Here is a 21,012-nt window from a genome sequence, read left to right as displayed (position 1 = left end):
CCCGCATACCGCAAAAAAAAAAAAGAACTATGATGTGTGGGTGAAAGGGTTGACTTTGCCACCTTGGAGCAGCACCGTAATACATGAGAAAAGTTGAATGTTAATTTTGCCTTCTACTCAGAAAAGAATCAAAAGGATATGAGTATCTCTATCCCTTTCTATTAAAAGTACAGGATGTCATAGTCATTTAAAATGCTTTTTCTTAAAAAATACACAGGCATACCTCCAAGATACAGCAGGCTCGGTTCCAGACCACCAATATAAAATGAATATCACAACAAAGTAAGTCACATGAATTTTTTGTTTCCCAGTGCATGTAGAAGTTATGTTTACACTATCCTGTAGTCTATTAAGTGTCCAATAGCAATATGTCTTAAAAAAAAAAGGACATACCTTAATTAAAAAAATACTTCGCTAAAAAAAATGCTAACCATCAACTGAGCTTTCAGCAAGACATAATCTTTTTTTGCTGGTCGAGGGTTTTGAAATATTTTGAGAATTACCAAAATGTGACACAGACATATAGAGTGAGCAAATGTTGTCAGGAAAAAATGGGACTGATAAACTTGCTGGATGGAGGGTTACCATAAATCTTCAATTTGTAAAAAATGCACTCTCTGTGAAACACAATAAAGCAAAATTCAATAAAGCAGTATATGCTTGTAACAGATTCATTACCATTTTTTAATTAATTCTCTAACAAATAGAACACTGAAATTATTTAGTATAACCTTGTGAAACCTGTATTTTCCCAACTGTGAACTTCTACAGTTCTAGATTTATAGCTTCCCACTGTAATGGACATTAAATTTCATTTTAACAACAGCCACGATGTTTTGATTCAAACGCAATTGATTTTAAAAACAAATAAGAAATGCAGTATCTTTACAGCATCCAGGGCTTCTTTGTTATTTAAAATATCCTCCATTTTAAATAGATTAACTGTTTCTTGCATGTAAATTGCCAACTAACAGCAAAATTCCGCAGACAACTTTGTTCTAAAAATTATTTTCAGACAGATTATACAGTCATCCCTCAGCATCCGTGGGGATCCCCAGCAGCTATTAAAATCCAAGGATGCTCAAGTTCCTTATATAAAATGGGACAGTATGATCTTATACGCATATCCTCCCTTATACTTTAAACCATCTCTTGATTACCTGTAACACCTAATACAATGCAAATGCTAGGTCAATAGTTGCCAGCTTCAGTAAATTCAAGTTTTGCTTTTTGGAACTTTGGAATTTTTCTTTTCTCAAATATTTTTGATCTATGGTTGGTTGGATTCGTGCGTGTGGAACCTGAGGATATGGAGGGCCGACTGTACCTTTTTACTTTATTCCTACCAACACCTTATGTACTTCAGGGACTATCATCTACCTGGATGTTAGTGCAGCCACCTTCTAACTGAGTTCACCACCTCCAATCTAATCTCTCTTTGCTCCAATCCGTGTACATAGCAAAATATCACAGCACTTGATTTATTTTTCTTTCCCTTGACAGGAGTTTAACCTAGAGACTTGTGCTCAAGTACTATTTTGCAACAGTAAATAGTCTTCAATACTGTGCGTTCACATTCTGATCTGAGTGTAAAATTATTTTTGCTACTACTGTTTGTTAACTACAATGTTTGGTGATATAAATTAAAGGAAATATTACACTTCGTAGGTTTTAAGACAGATAAAATTTGCTGTAGATAATAAGCAAAAGGTATTCAGAAAAAAATCATACTAGGCCTCCACCTCCCAAAAGAATTAATAATCACTGGAATATACATACCTTGTGAAATACAGGAGAGTATCGTCAGCATAATAGAAGAATTTTACTAAATTACCATAAAGATGACCAAGTTACTAGGCGCACATACCAGATGTTTTCACAGACACTGTGAAACTTGTTATATTTGTGTTATGTAAATGCTGCTGACCTGCTGGTTATATAACCAAATATTCTAGTAGGTGAAAAAATGCCATAACATAACATTTCATTATGTTATTTTGAAGGGAAAAAAAGGGTCATTCACCTTCCCTTCAATCTGCTTATCTGCAGCGCCTGGTACAGAGTGAGTACATACCAAGTGTTTATTCGCTGAACGAAGAAATATCCCCAAGGACATAATTATGCCTGCCTCAGCTTCAGTTCTTCCCACTGTTTCCTGATATCCCTGACTGAATGGAAGGTTGCCTCACTTTCCCAATCCCCTGTGTAACTCTTACAGCTTTTACCACACTAGGTCTACACCACAGATATTTTGAAGGCATCTAAGCCCCTATCTAAACTATAAAATCTTTGAAAAAGGATGGTGTCTGACTTATCCTTTAACCCTAATATTACCAATAAAACTATCAGCTCCCCAGTCCAAGGAGTGTATTTTGAAAAAGTATTTTTAGTATTATAATTTCAAACTTGTATAAACGAAAACTAAACATGTTTTCCTAACAATAACCACAAAACATGCAACTTGAGCAGGCCTTCTGGCTGGTAGAAATATGATAAAATGGGGCAGAAGGAGGAAGCACAGCAGATTCTCTCAGAGTACTGCTTTCTGAATTTACCCAAATGGGACATTTATTTTAAAATGCTCAGAAACATTGCTTTTTTTCCCCCTTAAAACATTAGGCAAAATGTCTTGCTTTCAGTAGGCGCCTATCACATATTTGATGAATGGAATTTATTTGGAGACAAAAACACAAACACTTTAAAACAGAAGAAAAAAAGAAATACTTCACATACCAAGGTATGACTTTGCTAGAGAAAAAAAATATGTTCTTTTTAAAGACGTAATGATAGCATTTTCTCCAATACTTTAGAGTCGTGAGAAACTTTCTAGTATTTAAAAATGGTACCAGGAGTCCCATTAATTCTATCAGAAATCTCAAATTGATGCGAATAACATCCTGGCTTCATAGAATAGAAAAGAACTTGAGAGATGTCTAACAAATTTCTCATCTGGACCCATGGCCTCATTCTCTTTGAGAAAAATAAGGCTTAGAGAAAAGATATTGTTAAATGTTTAGCCCTGGGTAGCTTTGAGATTGAAACTTAAATCTTTTCATTCTGGGTCAGCATGCTTTCCATTGAGGCTTAATCTAGTCTATTTTAGTTCCCTATTGAGATTACCAAAGTTCAACCCAAGTGTTATTCTCTTACACATTTACTTAAAGTGTGATATATCTATACGTCATTGTGTACATTCACCCAACAAGCGCATAATACAGATCTTCTCTGACATATAGATCCTGAAATATACATGCCATATTCAAGTGACTGCCCTTGTCAAGGCCTTTTTTCCCATCAGTCCTAGAAATGGACTGGATCTGCTTTATTTCCTAAGGCCAATGGCTCTGCCTTTAGGCTTCTCCCTTGAGGACTGTAATTCTAGCTCCATTACTTCACTGTCTTATCTTCTGTTAGATTTCAGATAAATCCACATCTCTTGCCTCTCCGAGTTGCTGAGATGTGTTTAAAAACCTTCTAGGCACAGACCTTGACAAAAATGATTCTAAAAAATCAGGCAGTTCAATATTTGCTGTGAAGATATCTTTGCTTTCATGCAGGCCTTTCCCACTGATTCCTGAGTCTATTTGCAAAATTGACTATTAAGGCTTTGTAGCTGGAAACAGTGGATAGATACCTGAATAAAAAATATAAATTAAAAGTAACAAAAGGAAACCTTTTTTTTTTCATAGAACTCATGGCCCCTTCTGTTTTACTTTTTAGAAAAGGAAAGAATTCCATTAGAAGACGACTCAACACACCTATAAAAATAGAACTTCCCATTAGATTCTGAATAGCTCACATTCCACAGGAAGTATGCACAAGTACCACATTGCCAATCCCAGCATCAAAAGGACAAACACAGAGAACATTCCTTCTTCAGGAATTCAAGTAGTTATTTTATCTTGGAACTGATTGGCAAAGTGACTTTCAATTTTTCCATGAATATTTCATTGATATCTATAAGATCATACTTTTCTTAAATTAACTATGTTTAAAATGTGCATTTTTCTAAAGCTACTTACTTTTCTTCTTCCTAGAATACCACCACCACAATTAAATAATTTAGAGGAATTATTTATTTATATTTGTTATAATCTCTTTTTAGTCATTGAAAACCTACACTTTTAGCCATTGTTTCCAACTGTGTCTAAAGCTGGGTGCTTTACTGGATTGTGTTTAACTAGTTTATTAATCTCATTTACTGGAAAAGCATTTTGATGAGAATTACTGATAACTCTCCTCTTAAACTTTAAACATTGAAGAATAATTGCAACAGATTTCAAAATAACAGCAGATTTCTCATGTTACTATGGTTCAAACGTAAACTCTACATTTTGGTTTCAGAGACATTAATAGCACAAACATATCATTGCTTCAGATATGATCCACTGTAATTAAAAATCTTATTTTGTTTTCAAATGAAATGCTTTCTTTATATGTTCTGCACCAATCACTAAGTGCTGAATTTTTTAAAAAATGGTGCACTTTAAAAATAAACGTTATTATAAACAATGTGATTCTTATCATTCCCTGCATTTAGTAAGGAAATCTTACCTTTAAAAATCTATAATATTTAAAACATGGATATAAATAACTTGACGACTGTGGAAAAGCGGCATGGCATGGGAAGAAGGATGCCTCTTTCTTTTATATTTGGCCTAACACTGAATTGCTTTTTGGAGCTGAAGGGGATCAGGATATGCCCTGCCAAAATATGCCACTTTGGCATAAGGATTATATTGAGCTAAAGGCAAGTGAGAATCAGCAAATACAGGAAGAATTCTCCACTCCATGCCCTTAATCTGCCTAAAAGCAGGACATAAATTTCCCTTTGAGGAAGGTGTCTGCTTCCATCTAAGCAATTCTTACCATCTAAGACAAGGAGTTGACACCCTGAGTCTAATTGCTTCTTCCAATTTCACTTCTTTGCTGTGAGCTCATGTGCACATAAATATTAATAAAAATGTTGTGCCTTTTCTCCTGTTAATCACTATCTTTTCTTAGTTTAACTCACATGCCTTCATGCATTGAACATAAGAAGGTAGAGAAAAAATTTTTTCTCTCTGACTGAGCTGTGATTAAACCCAATTAGTCAAAGTGGAGAGGGAAGGGGGAGGGGCAAATTAGGGGTTAGGAATTAAGAGATACAAACTACTACGTGATAAGCAACAGGATATATTGTATAGCACAGGGAATTACAGCCATTATCTTGTAATAACTTTTAATGGAGTATAATCTATAAAAATACTGAATCACAATCTGTATACCTAAAACTAATATAATATTGCAAATCAACTATGCTTCAATAAAAATAAATAAAATGAATACATTTTAAAAATAAATAAATTAAATTAAAAAATAAACCCAGTTCTGAATGGTGGTTTTAGGTAATGAGCATTAGCAAAAGTGTTTTTTTTAATTCTAGTACTCATCACAGCATGAAGGACATATCCCAATGTATAATGCCATACCCTTGATTATACTGTAAAGGAGATCTGACAAATTAGACCTATCAAGAAATCACATGTCTAAAAAAATGGGGTGGAGGCATTTCTCTCACTAAATAAAGAAAAAAAACCAAAACCCTGTGCTCTCAGCCCTGCACAGCAGTAAAGAGGTACTTCCCAGGGGCGTCAATTGGGGTTGAGTAGGAAACCTGGGCTTCTACCCCCACCTGTCAGTAATAAGATGGTACCTCCTCACCTCTGTCATTGTGGTATCAGAGGAGGACTGTTAAAAAGATGATTTAAATTAAATTCAGAGTCTCATAATACCCAAAATGTCCAGGATATAATACAAAATCACTCATCATACCAAGAATCAGGATAATCTCAATATGTATGAGAAAAAACAATGAACAGATACCAAGATGACAGTGCTGTTGGAATTACCTGACAGGTTTTTTAGTCAGCCATAATGAAAATGCTTCAGTGAACAATTATGAACACACTTAAATGAAAAAAAAGTAGGAAGTCTCAACAAAGGAATAGAGGATACACCAAACAACCAAAAGTCAATGGTAGAACTGATAAAAACACAGTAGCTAATAAAATTTTAAAAACTCAATTGATGAGCTCAACAGCAGAATGGAAAACAACTGAGGAAAGGATAAGTGAACTTGAAAAGAGAATATAAATTACCCAATCTGAACAAAAGAAATAAAATAAATTTTTTAAAAATTGAACAGAGGGGCTTCCCTGGTGGTGCAGTGGTTGAGAGTCCGCCTGCCGATGCAGGGGACATGGGTTCGTGCCCCGGTCCGGGAAGATCCCACATGCCGCGGAGCGGCTGGGCCCATGAGCCATGGCCGCTGGGCCTGCGCATCTGGAGCCTGTGCTCCGCAACGGGAGAGGCCACAACAGTGAGAGGCCCGCGTACCAGGGGGGAAAAAAAAAAATTGAACAGAGTCTCAGGGACTTATGCGACTATAACAAAAGATCTAGCATTCATGTCATCAGGGTTCCAGAAGGAGAAGAGAAAGTGAGGCTGAAAAAGCAATCAAAGAAACAACATCTAAAAATCTCCTAAGTTTGGCATAAATCTATATACTCAAGAGATTAAGTGAATATCAAATAAGATAAACTCTAAGAAATTCAAGGCAAGACACACACCATAGTCAAACTTCTAAAAACTATAGACAAAGGTACATTTTTTAAAGCAGCCAGAGAGAAATAATACCTTATCTTTAGGGGATAAGCAACTAGAATGATAGAAGATTTCTTATGAAAAACAAAAGAATCCAGAAGGAATTGGCCCAACATTGAAAGAAAATTACCGTTAACCTAGAGTTTTATATCTAGCAAAAATATCCTTCTCAAATGAAGAGGAAATAAAGACAGTCTCAGAAAAGGAAAACAGAATCTGTTGCTAGCACATCTATACTCTAAACGAATAGCTACAGGAAATTCTTAAAGAAAGGAAATAATAAAAGAAGGAATGCTGGAACATCAAGAAAAAACAACGGTAAAAGTGAAAATATGAGCTTTGAGAAAGACTTGAAAAGAAGAACTAGTGCAACTTGGAGTGTTGCCAACCTACAGCCACATGAACAAGCCATGAATGGAATGTGACTGTGGAAAGAACCTTGTGCAGTAGGACTGTGCGTATCCAGAGATTTAGTGTCTATTCTCTAGCAAGTATGTGGAACACCAATATGGCAGACATGTTTGGTTGCCTATCCAACAGGCAAGACTTCCCTTCCTGCTACAGATTGAATATATGATTGGTCAAAGCCAATTGCTGTAATTCTATCCCCTTTACTCCTACTTGGTTCAGACATGTGCATGAGAAGCAATTCTAGACAATAATTCATTATCAGCTATCTTCTGAGGGACTGCTGGGAAAGGTTTTCCCTATACATAAAAATATATGCAATGGGATTAATCTTTCCTTTTCTTCTGCCTTTGGAAGTCACTGTGATACCTGAAAATGAGGCAGCAAACTTGAGAACATTAAGGGGAACCTGAGGGTGAGGACAAACCCACATACTACAAAGAACACAGAGAAAGATGGAATGAACTTGGTTTCTTAATGACATCATTGGAGGGCTGAATTAACCAAACTTAGTACTAACCTGTCATTAGACACATTTTACATGAAATAATAATTTTTTTCTTATCTATTCCCCAAATATCACATTAAATACTACAGAGAAGTCCATCATATGAATGTACTGTATTTATGCAACTGATTCCATTATTGGATTTATAAGCTGGTTTTCTTTTTTTTCCCACTATAAAGGACAATGCAATAAACAGCTTGCAGTATAAACTTTATCTGAATTTAGGGTAATACTTTCTCTGTACTTGTTCTGAGAAGGAAAATTACTAAGTTAAATGAAATGGACATTTTTGATATGGAGTATCAATTTGATTTTCAGAAAGTGTGTTCTTATTTAACCCCTAGCAGCAACGTGTATGGCCTGTCTCACTATACCCCATCCAGCCAGAGGGGATGCTGTGGACTGCTCCCCAAGAGCACTGTTTTCCCTTCATTCTTATTGATAGAAGCTTGGTTTATAAATCCTGATTAGTCTAAGTCAATCTTGATGACTCCATTCTCCCTGCCAGTGATTGGCGAGGGGTAGGCATGTGACCTAGCCCTGGCCAATGAGATGAAAAATGGGAGGCTTACTAGGTGAATTTTTCACTCTTAAAAAGAAGAGAGAGAGAGACAATGTCTTCCACTATAAATTACCATGTCTCCATGTAATAATTTGAACCATGCCAGTGTGAGAACAAAGCCAGTGAGCTGGGGTAAAAGATGGGAGTTTGGTGATGTTGTTGAACCCCTGAATTAACCAACCTCAAGGGTCCTTGAGCCTTCTTTTTATATAAGATAATAGGTTACAAACACTTCAAAAAAATTCAATGGAAAATTATGCTTATGTATAATCAGCCATCTTTGTACCCCAAGGTAAAACTGAGAACTACTTATGATATCACAATGAACAATCCCAAAGGAAACAGACTCATAACTGTTTCCCTTATGAAGATTAACTTAAATTTTAAATAAACACTGCTGAGCATTCGCCTCATTTCAAAAGAATTAGAGTTGAATGTAATTTGAAGAACATTTAAAAATATTACAGGGTCATTCATTTGGACTGTAACTTGGAGAAAAATCATCCTTAATTCAAGATCTTCAAATAGACAGCAAAAATAAACAAACACAAAGTATGTTGTACTTACAAATCAAACACCAAGTAATGGAAGCCCTCTTCCGATATGCTGTCGTGAAGTCGCACTAAAACAAAAGGAAAAAGAGAAGAAAGTCTGTGTTATATGTATGCTAACAATCAACATTGAGCCAAGACTTTTAATAGGCGTCTGTCTCCTAAATTAAAATGTTAGCAACACTATTTTAGTTTCTGATGAGTCAGCATCCTTTATGGCAAGGCTTCGGTTCAGACAGACCCAAGGTTTAAGTTCTGGTTCTGATAATTATTAACTGTGTGATCTTAAGCAAATTAATTAACTTGTAATGATAACAGTTCTTATATTTTATAAAACGGTTGAGAATATTAAATAAAACAATACAAGTAAAATAATTCGCGTATTGCCACGTGAAAACTAAATAAAAGTCAATAATTGCGTTATCTCCATATGTCCAAAGTTACCAGGCTCCAGCAATTCTTCCACTGACAGTCTCTTCCTTGTCATTCCCTTTGCTAATATCCTAGTCCAGGTCTTAAGAGTCTAGTAAATGGACTCCATGCCTCTTCCTCTCCCTTTTATCTGGGAAACTTCTATATAGCACTCTCCAGCCAGCCGAAACAGTTTTTATTATGCTATCTCTAAGAGAAAGTCACCAAAATCTATTTACCAAATCATCAGCCAAAAACGTACAGCTAGAACTTTTTTTTTTTTTTGCGGTACGCGGGCCCCTCACTGCTGTGGCCTCTCCCGTTACGGAGCACAGGCTCCGGACGCGCAGGCTCAGCGGCCATGGCTCACGGGCCCAGCCGCTCCGCGGCATGTGGGATCTTCCCGGACCGGGGCACGAACCCGTGTCCCCTGCATCGGCAGGCGGACTCTCAACCACTGCGCCACCTGGGAAGCCCACTTTTAATAAACTAGAACTTTTAATAAAATAATCTAGAACTTTTAATAAAATAATCTACTTTAATAGATTTAGTATTAAGCATATGAACACTACTTTAGATTTTCCAGTGAGCTAAACGTTCAGTGATAACTAGCCCAAACCAAAGTTTCTCTCTTCTGAATTTAAAGCACTCACTGTTTACTGCAAAATAACCACACGTGTAAAACTCACTTACTTTTTTTTCCTGCTATTTATTTTTGCCTAAGCCCCCTGACTCCCTTAGATGGTAAACTTCCTAAGTATCCAATCACTTACGGGGCCTTGGCCTTCACTGGGAGCAACGGAGGCCAAGAAAAGCAACAAACTCATAGGACACAAATGCTTTTGAAAAGTCACCAAAAAAGGATCATGATTTCTACTACGACCAGTCCTTAGTACTTACCCCATGCAGTGATGACCATCAATATGGAAAATGTGGATTCAAAAGAACACTTAGATGGTCACACAAGCTACTATAATCCACAAAGGGAGTTTGTAGTACCCATGACATTCCCAAGGTCACAGACATAATAGAATGTCCATTCTTTACAATCCAATTCCATCCCCTTCAGATGTCATCCTTGGCTCACTATTAAAATCTTTTCTGAATTCCTCTCCAGAAATTTCTCCTAAGTAGAGAAAGAGAGGCTTTTGCTTCACCTATAATTATGGATTATCATTTGTAAAATGTAAGTTTTCTGTTACCATGAACATGAGAAGGGGGCCCATGATGCAGGCATCTGGGAGTGTGGCCACTGCAGCTCAGTCTGAGCTCCTCTATTTGTCTCTAGAGCACACGGAATGTAAACGCTGCAGCATCCCTTTCCTTATCTTATTTGTTTCTCATAGTGTCACCTTTGAATTATGGATGCAGCCTATTTTTCTCTTATTAACAAACTCTAATACCTGTCCTTTCTTCAGGACACAGAGTTTCTTTCTCATCAACACTATCAAACAGGAACCATATTTCCTAAGTCTTTGCATCCCTCACAGAGACTTGGCAAATAGTAGACAGTCTTTCATAAAATTGGTTTTGAGCATTTACTATACCAGGTGCTAGGCATTCTCCCCACTTTTTAGACAAACATTTTCATCAAAGCTCAGTATACTTATATATGTCTGAAACAAAAGGATTGCTATGCAAATAATTCTCCTGTAACTTTAATTGTGTGAAGGGTATTCTTCAATTTGCCAGTATCAGAGATCACATGCTTCATCCATAAATTCAGAGTGACACTAAAGATGAGAGGGAGACTGCTGTGTGCTTACACTGCAGTCATGAGTTTAACTTGCCTGCTACCTTTGCTTAAACTTATGCCACCAAAGAAAATCAAAAGTTTAGCTCAATGATGAGTCTTCTGCTCAGTCATTCAGCACAGTAAGGAAAGCCAGATCATGGGTGATAACTCACTGGCTTTCTTATATGACACAGACTCACAAATATCTCATTGAGCAGCTGTAACACAACCTGTGTTTAAATGAGTTCAGATAATGGTATGGCTACTTGAAGAACTCAGACAGTTACTCTGTGAAAATAAGGTGGATTTCCATGCTATCAAAGTTAAAATGAAAAGCAAAAATCACAACGTGAGCTGGAGGAAGTGACCACTTTTTTCTCACATTGTCTCAAGGTAAAATCTTCAATTGGAGATGAGATCTCAGGTTTTCAGATCAGAGTTATAGAGCTAAACAGAGGTGGATATTTCAGGTACAAGTGGAGAAGCAGTACTAATTTCTGGTTATATCTGAAATAAAGTTTTCTTAGTCTGACTACCACTACCTTATTAATACTTGGAATTAATCATCATTTGGAAGTAAGTTATTTTTTGAACAAGTCAAGAGTTGCTCAAGCCTGATAATCAAACACATACATTGTTTGGGGTCAAAACCAGTTTCACAACAGCATTTTGTCAGCAAGTACATGATAATGGTTAAAGATAAAAACCGCCTGACCAAGTTCAATCCTTTTGCAACACACCATTCTAAAATAATCTCCACTATTTCTAACCAGCCATTTGACCAGGTAAGATTAATTCTGAATAAATTTTGTTATGATACAGTGGAAAAAAACTAGCATCATCTTTACTTGGGATAAATACGTACACATTTTCAAAAACCTAAACAGTGTAACAGTTATCTAGGATAAACATTTAAATTCTAAGACATTAAGTATGCGATTTATAATGGGGAAAAAGGTGCTTCTGAGGCTAAAATATTTCCAAAGTTTAGCTGACCCAAGGCCTAATCCTTTTCCTCTCTCTCTTGAATGACAGAGTTAGTATAAATCCCTAAAACTAAACATAGTAGGGCAATGCTGCCAGTGTTATCATAATACTAACAGTAATTCATACAGAACAGATTGTATTGCATCCTCTAATCACTGGTTCTCAGCTCTAAGCAATACTCCTGGTTAGAAATGAGGTAGATTTTGCATTTTTAGTTGGCTATGTTGCAAGGATTGAGGTAGTTGGGTTTGATTCACATACTGGGATGCAAATATGGCAGCATTTAAGTCAGATACTTTTTATATTCTCATCAGCAGTTAATTATATTTCACAGCTAGAGCAAGCATTAGCCAAGTTAGGCCATGCAATGTGTCAAGCCTTCACAAAAGAGGGATGCCAAAGTTGAGTTCCTTTGTTAACTTAAAATATATATATATACTAGTTTCAGACATTATAACAATCAAATGGCAACACTCTAGAGAGAAATTTCACCTCAACCATTACTCCTGGCTCTTTTGTGACAAACCTGGTCATTTCTGGAGAGAAAACTTTTCAGATAGTAAACAAAGAAGCACTGAAAACCAAACTCAAAATAAAACTAACATTTCTAGAAAACTGAAGGTAAACCTGTATAGATGCTCTGTTTTCCTTAACCTCTATTTCTTATAACATGAGTAATACATTTAATAAAGCAACACCATTTAAAAAATCTCCCCAGTATAAAAATACTAATTTAGGGGCTTCCCTGGTGGCACAGTGGTTGGGAGTCCGCCTGCCGATGCAGGGGACACAGGTTCCTGCCCCGGTCCGGGAGGGATCCCACATGCTGCGGAGCGGCTGGGCCCGTGAGCCATGGCCGCTGAGCCTGCGCGTCCGGAGCCTGTGCTCCGCAACAGGAGAGGCCACAACAGTGAGAGGCCCGCGTACCGCAAAAAAAAAAAAATAATAATAATTTAGGTTGTGTGTATTTGAAAAATATCTGCACTCTATTTCTTTGAAATATGAAGCCATGCATATATAGTTTATTTTATTTTAAATTAAGTATTAAGATAAGCAGATAAAGATATATAGATATTTCTTTTGTTGTTATTGTCAAAGTCGGTAGTATTATAGCATTTATATTTTGATTTTCTTAACTTGTCTTAACAAGAAACTTTTAAAATTTGGGCATAAAAAGTTTGGAAATTTGACTTAGCTGTCTAAGGCAAACTGATCAGACACAGAAACTACAGTTTGTTCTAATTTTAGATATTTGAACACAGAAATTTCTGAAGTTGCATAAGAGATACATATTTTGACAATATACTGAGCGATATGACCCATTAATAAATACCAAATAAGCCACTATCCACTACTGAAAAATGAAAATAACTTTAGTACCAGAAATCAAAAAATTGTTTCAATAAAATTTCAAATATTTTTTCTGAAGTGACAGGAAAATCTTTGTAAACTTAATATTAACATTAAATTATATTTAAAAGCAATTCATTGCTAATATGAAAAAGTTATTAAAGTTAAGAACTTTCTGAAAAAAGCAAACATAATTATTACATGAAAATTCAGTGGGAAATGCCACCCATTTTAAAACTATTTTTAAAATACACAAAAAAAGCCACTGGAACACAAGATCAATCATGAAAGTCAAAGCATATCAACTCAGCTGACCATGATCTCCATCCTTATTCTCAAATTATCACCTCATTTCCTGAAGCTAATCCTAAATCCAGTTTAGATTAGCTTCAATATCTACAGTATCAGGTTAGTAACAGGGCTGACTAGAAGAAATCACAATGTCTTCTAACAGTCCAGATCTATTTACAAGCTCATATTATTCAAAGGAGCTTCTGGCTGGTCAAAATATCTATTACGTGGGAGAATTACAACCTGGGAAGATGGTAAAAGTGAGGAGAAATGACTAATAACTGCAAACTATATGGCCACCATATAGTTTGACACTGATCACATGACACCAAAAGAACATGAGAGAACAATCAATTCTTTTGCATGAAAGTCATAAATGACTAAATATAGAATTTCAGAGATGTTTAATGAAATAGACAAGTAAATGGATAGTTCTTTTAATAGCCTTTCCTGCTCATTTTTTTTTCCTGCTCGTTTTTAATAAAATTATATATGTGACAGGAAATGACAGACTTATTACTAAACCAAGTAATATCTAGAAATAGTCTTTGTTTTCTTTGAAAAATCATTTGAGATTACCTTTTTGCACATTTTCACTTCTTGGAAAAGTTAGTAATCATTTCAAGTTTCCTTTATTTAAAAAAGTTTTCCTCTTTCAATTCTGCATCAATATCATTTATTTTATATATTTGAATAAGTGATTCCAACTTTCTTCATTTTTCTCTTCTTACCATATCTTTCTGCTATTCCATCTTCTAATACTTATATAAAGCTAATCAGAGATTACTCATGGATATCCTTAAACAATAGGAATATGAGGAAAGGAAGAGAAGCAATTGTCATCAGATGACTTGCATATTAAAGAAATCTCTAGATGGTGCACTTTCACACTGTACTTTAATTATAAGGACCTAACAGAGCTTTGAGCTAATACCGTCCTTCTGTTGAGTTTATACAAAATGCACACACCTATATACTATGTATTAAATGTGTAAGAGTGTCTGGTGAAGTAGACAAAAAATGGCCATTTGTAATTCCTCTGCTCTTACCTGAATAGCACCACTATAATACCCACTGTCGATTCCAGTACCATTTTACCACTCTGCCTGCTATAATCTGGGTCAAAAAGAAAAGCCCTATTGCTGCTAATTGCCCACCAGGCTGCTCCGGTGGCTCCATATTTAACCAGCAAGAAACCAACACATTAAATGATTAAAGTAGTACAGTATTTAACTATATTTTAAGATTAATCAAAAGCTATGTTATTTATGATAAACTAGGACTATCACACAGAAGGAGTCTGTATCATGCCAAAGAATGGACCAGATAAGGATTTTTTTTTAAGTGCAAATCAAGGCAGTATTGAAAATAAGAATAAAATATACTGAAGTGCATTTCATATTTCAGGTAACCACTAAAGCTTTGGGAAACTTCTGTTTGAGTTTTATACATATATAGAGCACACTTTAAAAAAAAAAAAAACTACAGATCACAGAAAAATGCTTGATAAGCACTGGGTCCCATGATTCTATAAGAGGATCCTATAAGATCCTTTCCAACTCTAAGTTTCTACATTTCTCTATTTCTGGATGATTATAGCTAATAAAAAGTATGGGAAATAAACAATACATTCATTACCAATACAAGGTTGAATATAATCCCCTACATTTAAGACTTTTCCTTCTTCAACATTCCAACACATTTAAATTTAAAACATACTTCATTTTATTTTGGATCTGTTTTTAACAAACAACTAGAGAGAAAACTTAAAATGTTTATCTTGACAAATTAAAAATAAGTCCTTTTCAAAAATGTACTGGGCAGATGCATTGCTTTTCTGACAACAGCCCTGGAGAACAGAATAAATAGAAAACTTATTAGATCATCCTCTCTTTGCAACTTACTACCATATTATCTTAACACTTGCAACTGCATTTTCCCTAGAGATACACCAGCCCAAATGCTCTCATCTTTCAAACCCCTTTCTGAAAATTCATTTCTTGCATAAAGTATTTTTCCAAACTTGATTCACTCCATAAGCAGGAACTAGGTGAGTTTAAAATTCTACTAAAATGTTTTAAAAATGCAATGTAAAACTGTATTCGTATTATGTTTTCTCAATATTTTTCAATAACTATTTTTATACTGAAAGTACTTAAAGATATCACTCTATTTCCTCTGGATAATATACACAAACATGAAGCACATGAAAAAGAACATACTCTAATCTTAGGCTCAAAATCGAGGAAAACCATAAAAGTTATTTATGAACTTATTCATGAGTTGGATACCACTGGAATAATAAAGGATATTAATATATATAGCTACAGGCACTGGTATACTAGTCAGTGCCAGTAAGCACAAGGTACCTGGTAATATGACTTTGGTTAAGCCCTCAATGGAACAGTTAGTTCACCTAGGTCAATGATTCTTCTTTTAAAGTAAAGAATAATTGCCCGTTTATCATGAAATCAAGGAAGTTATAATGAGTGCCAGACATCTCAAACATCTGGTGCATTTGCTTGCCTCATAGACGTCTCAAAGCAAACAAGCCCAAAGAACTCAGTCTTCTCCCTAAATCCTGCTCTACCCAGTGTCTTTCATATCTTTCCAGTTGGTCAGGATAAAAAACCTCAGTGTAATTTTGACTCTTTTCTCTGATGCTGAAAATCCAATCTGATAGCAAGTCCTTCAAAATACATAAGGAAAAAAATTTTTCTAGGTTTCTACCCTGCCCCTCATTCTCCTTTTACCACAGCGGCCAGAATAATCCTGTTAAGACTAAAATCTGATTATTGCCCTTTTGCTCAGAGCCCTCTAATGGCTCTCCAACTGCCTCTGAGTAAACGCCAAAATCCTATTCATGGCCTACGAGGTCCCACAAAGTCCATCTCCGTCCCCACCATTTATCTGCCTGGCGTCTCCTACAACCACTCTTCCCCTGGCTCACTGCACTCCATCCACACTGGCCTCTTTGCTGCTTTTGGAGAAAGAACTGGGGGCAAACTCCTGCCTCAGTCTTTGCACTTGCTGTCTCCTCTGCCTGGAACTCTTTTTCCCCAGCTATGGTTCACTGCCTCATCTCTTTCAAGTCCCTGCTCAGCTTTTCACCTGTTTTTGTAAATAAAAGTTTTACTGGAACACAGCCATGTCAGTTTGTTGATATATTAACGATGGCACTTTCAAGCTAGCACTGCAGTGTTTAGTAGCTGCAACAAAGACCCTACTGCCATGAAAATGAAAATATTTACTATTTGGCCCTTTACAGAAAAAGTCTGCTGACCCCTGGAGTAGAAGAAAAAATTGTTGAAAGAAAGAAGACAGCTTGTGAGAGGCCAGGATGTGACACAGACAATCTACATGACTAATTAAAGCCATCGACAGTGATGGTTAGAAGTGGGGAAGGAGAGAACATAGTAAGTCAGCTCTTATATAACAGAATAAATGAGTAGGTGTACCAAGACAATGGTGGGAAACTGTGGCCCTGAGTAGTAAAGGATGCTGTAATCTGAGAAAATGTGTTCAAAGATGGGGTGGTGGAAATATGGAGGTGTGGGGCACTGAGGGAGGAGGTATTAACAGTGGTTATGTAAAAGTAGTGAAGAACAAGAAAACACCTGTGCACCACCAGGTTCAGGGTTATGTGGAGGACAGAGAAAACAGCCAGCACTGTCCAGTGCTATAGCACACTCAAGAGAAAGCCAGACTGCAGTTAGCACAAGAAGAAATGAACATTGAGAGACCACTGGGAGAACAGAGGGCACTCTGCAGAGATTATGACATAAGATTTGTTATTTTATAAATAACGGGAAAGGGAAAACTAATAACAGGTGCTAAAAGTTGGCAATTTTCTCACAGTTTAGATATTAACCCAGTAGTTAATCAAACGCTGAAGATGTTCTCTTTGATAGATTTTCACATTTAGTTTTCTTTTCTAGAAGAGACATTTTTAAATACATTAATTTTTTTTTTTTTTTTTTTTTTTTTTTTGCAGTACGCGGGTCTCTCACTGTTGTGGCCTCTCCCATTGCGGAGCACAGGCTCCGGACGCGCAGGCCCAGCGGCCATGGCTCACGGGCCCAGCTGCTCTGCGACATGTGGGATCTTCCCAGACGGGGGCATGAACCCGCGTCCCCTGCATCGGCAGGCAGACTCTCAACCACTGCGCCACCAGGGAAGCCCTAAATACATTAATTTTTAAAGACCAAATTTAAGCAGTATGAGTTTCTGTCATTTTATTACTATCATACTCCTAGAGGGTTCTAAATCCTATTTAAAATATTTATGCATATGTCCTGTATTTATAGCACCTAAATTCCTTACAGGACAATAGTTAATCTGATTTGATTCTTTCGTATCATAACAATTTTAATATCTTCTTGCTCAGTTTTAATTAAGTTTTCTTCCTGGTTCTTGTTTTCCAGATAGGAATGCTGGAAAAAATGAATGAAGAAGATACATCTTTAAATTTGCTCTCAATGAAAACTACATGGCATTAATTCATTTTATTTTTTTTGATGGAAACTGATTCTGCCATCTCTACTCCTAAGCAAAATATTATGTCAAACTGACCTTTCATCCTGAACAAAAAATATTAATATATTCTTTAAATACATTTCAGATTTATTGGTAAATATTTTTACCTCTGTAATCTTGACCGAAGTCTTCAGTCAGAGACTCTAAGCCAATGGGATACATGTTTAAGGAGCTTTACAAATGTTCTACCTAAGATTTTCAGGAAACAAAGTTCTTGGTAGAGGGGAGTAGTTCATTTCTTCGGTTATTCAGCTGATTTTCCTGAGTGCTACATGCTGGGGATATAACTGTCAACAGGTCAGTGGTGATCCGGCCCTCATACAGTTTTCAGTCTTTGGGACAAAATCATCTTGCTAATTTTGTGACTCTTAATTCTACATGATCAGAGTCCCAGCTAAAGCATATCCCAATAGTTACATTTTATGGTCATCTCACTAACCACAGCTATGGGAGCATATGAACGTGTTACTATGTGGCAAACACATCTAAACAGGCCATTGGCTCTAACTAAATGCACTATAAAATGTCTTCATCTATATGGGGCTACTAAACCAGCAGTCGTTACCCACTGACCAACCGATTTCATCAAACGTATTTCCCTGATTTTTCTTTTTTCCTGAATTGGCTTGCTATTGAGAAAATTTAACAAGTCATTCAACCTAAAAGATACATTTCCTAGTAAACATTAACATCCCCTGTGACTTACCAAATCCATAGCCACAAGGCAGCCATCATTTCAAATTGCAAATCTGATTATATCACCCTTGCCCAGCTTAAAATTCTTCAATGGCTTCCTATTGATTTGATATTAAGGAGCAAACTCCTTGACATGACCCACGTATCATATAATTTATCACCCAAACTGGGACACTGTGAGAGTGAAAGAGGGTGATTAATGGTCACACCAATAAACCAGAACGGCCCTGGAAAACAGGTTAGCCTGGCCACCCACCCAGAAGGCTCTCTCCCTCTTCAACTTCCCTCCCTCTTTGCCTCTAGCAACAGAGGTCCTCTTTGAGACTTGGTACTAGTTCCCTCCCATAACAAGCCATTGTTAATACTGTTGCTTGGCATCCTCTTTCCTCCTCTCCAGGTTAACCCTCATCTATCCTTCAGAATGTATTGGGTTGGCCAAAAAGTTCATTCGTGTTTTTCCATACAAACAAACTTTTTGACCAACCCAGTATTTTCAGCATCACCTCCATCAGGGAAGCCCCCTCTGGCTCCCAAATAAGCTCTCATAGCACTGCCCAACTCTCCTTCATAGAGCTGGTCACACTTGCAATGATGTCTTTGTGTGATCATTTGACTAACATCGTCTTTCCTGCTGAACAGATTCCCTCAGATGACTACAGTCATATGCCCCTAGGAAATACTTTCATAGCATCAGACACTTCTGTTAAGAATACATATATACTCCAACCTGAGAAAACCATAATTCAAAAAGAGTCATGTACCACAATGTTCATTGCAGCTCTATTTACAATAGCCAGGACATGGAAGCAACATAAGTGTCCACTGACAGATGAATGCATAAAGAAGATGTGGCACATATATACAATGGAATATTACTCAGCCATAAAAAGAAATGAAATGGAGTTATTTGTAGTGAGGTGGATGGACCTAGAGTCTGTCATACAGACTGAAGTAAGTCAGAAAGAGAAAAACAAATACCATATGCTAACACATTAAAAAAAAATGGTTATGAAGAACCTAGGGGCAGGACAGGAATAGAGATGCAGATGTAGAGAATGGACTTGAGGACATGGGGAGAGGGAAGGGTAATGTGGGATGAAGTGAGAGAGTGTCATGGACTTATATATACTACCAAATGTAAAATAGCTAGCTAGTGGGAAGCAGCTGCACAGCACAGGGAGATCAGCTCGGTGCTCTGTGACCACCTAGAGGGGTGGGATAGGGAGGGTGGGAGGGAGACACAAGAGGGAGGGGATATGGGGATATATGTATATGTATAGATGATTCACTTTGTTATAAAGCAGAAACTAACACACCATTGTAAAGCAATTATACTCCAATAAAGATGCTAAAAAAAAAAAAGAATATATATATACTCCAAATAGACAAAAGGACAAATACATGTCCCTTCAATATCATAATAGGACATTGTCTAACTGGCTCACCTAAGGATTTTCTAATTCTCTAGGATAGTATCTTTGTTCTGATTTATTATTTATTTTTTTTAGGCCCTGATCAAAAGAGTCTGTCAACTCTGACCCATTGGCCAAATCAGGACAGCAGCCTGTTTTTGTACAGCCCATGAGCTAAAAATGGTTTTTATATTTTTAAGTGACTGTAAAAACAAAACAAAAACCAGATGATATTGGATAGAGAACTCACATGGCCCACAAAGCCTAAAATATCTACTACTGTACAGAAAAAGTTTGCCAACCTGTGGGTTAGGGTATTTCACTTGTACAAAATGGATGACAGTATGAATGAGTCTTACCTGACAGGAATGCTAATGAGTGTTGTGATACAGTGATGGAAATGGATTCGCAAAGGTTATAGTTTTATTGCCTGCAGAGCAATAATCATTTTAGTACTGTAGCAATCTCACTCCAGACTTCTTTCTTTCCATGACTATGTATACTCCTGTTACTCATCTATGTTTCTGAATTAGCTTTGGCATACTGCTAGTTCCCTCACTGATTAAGTAAACCTCTGATACTTTAGATAGACATATAATGCTTTAATTGATATACAGTACCACATTATATGGATATACCGCAATCTATTTACCCAGTCCCCTAAGGAAGGACATTTGGATTGTTTTCAATCTTTTGTTCTTCAGCCCTATTGCTTTCACTCACCTTCAGTGAGCTTCTCATTGTTATTAACTATAACAACACATGAGCCAGGATTTCCAGGCCTTCTTTTGTTCAGAGGTAACTAACTGATAACCTGTTGTTTGTGCTTTATCCTCCAGACAAGCAGGACTTCTTATTGTTCCCTAACTTCCCTACTATTCCCTAACTTCCCCCTAAGGGGGAAGTTCCCTAAGAAACTG

General features: G+C 36.5%; 1 protein-coding gene across 8 annotated transcripts in view; it reads right to left on the bottom strand.

Annotated features, from left to right (window-relative positions):
• CAMK2D (calcium/calmodulin dependent protein kinase II delta) overlaps positions 1-21,012 on the bottom strand; it is a gene marked incomplete at its 3' end in the record, with an annotated part of 285,398 nt that overhangs the window by 136,392 nt on the left and 127,994 nt on the right. For all 8 annotated transcript variants that reach the window (XM_079920207.1, XM_079920208.1, XM_079920210.1 and 5 more), the window contains exon 4: positions 8,691-8,745. In XM_079920207.1, coding sequence (XP_079776333.1) covers positions 8,691-8,745 — 55 coding nt within the window. The remainder of the gene's footprint in view (positions 1-8,690; positions 8,746-21,012) is intronic.

The sequence above is a fragment of the Stenella coeruleoalba genome (genome assembly GCF_951394435.1).
Source record: "Stenella coeruleoalba genome assembly, chromosome: 4".
NCBI classification, from domain to species: Eukaryota; Metazoa; Chordata; class Mammalia; order Artiodactyla; family Delphinidae; genus Stenella; species Stenella coeruleoalba.
The sequence above is the reverse complement of the archived record's forward strand: the minus strand, read 5'-3'. Positions and strand labels throughout refer to the sequence as shown.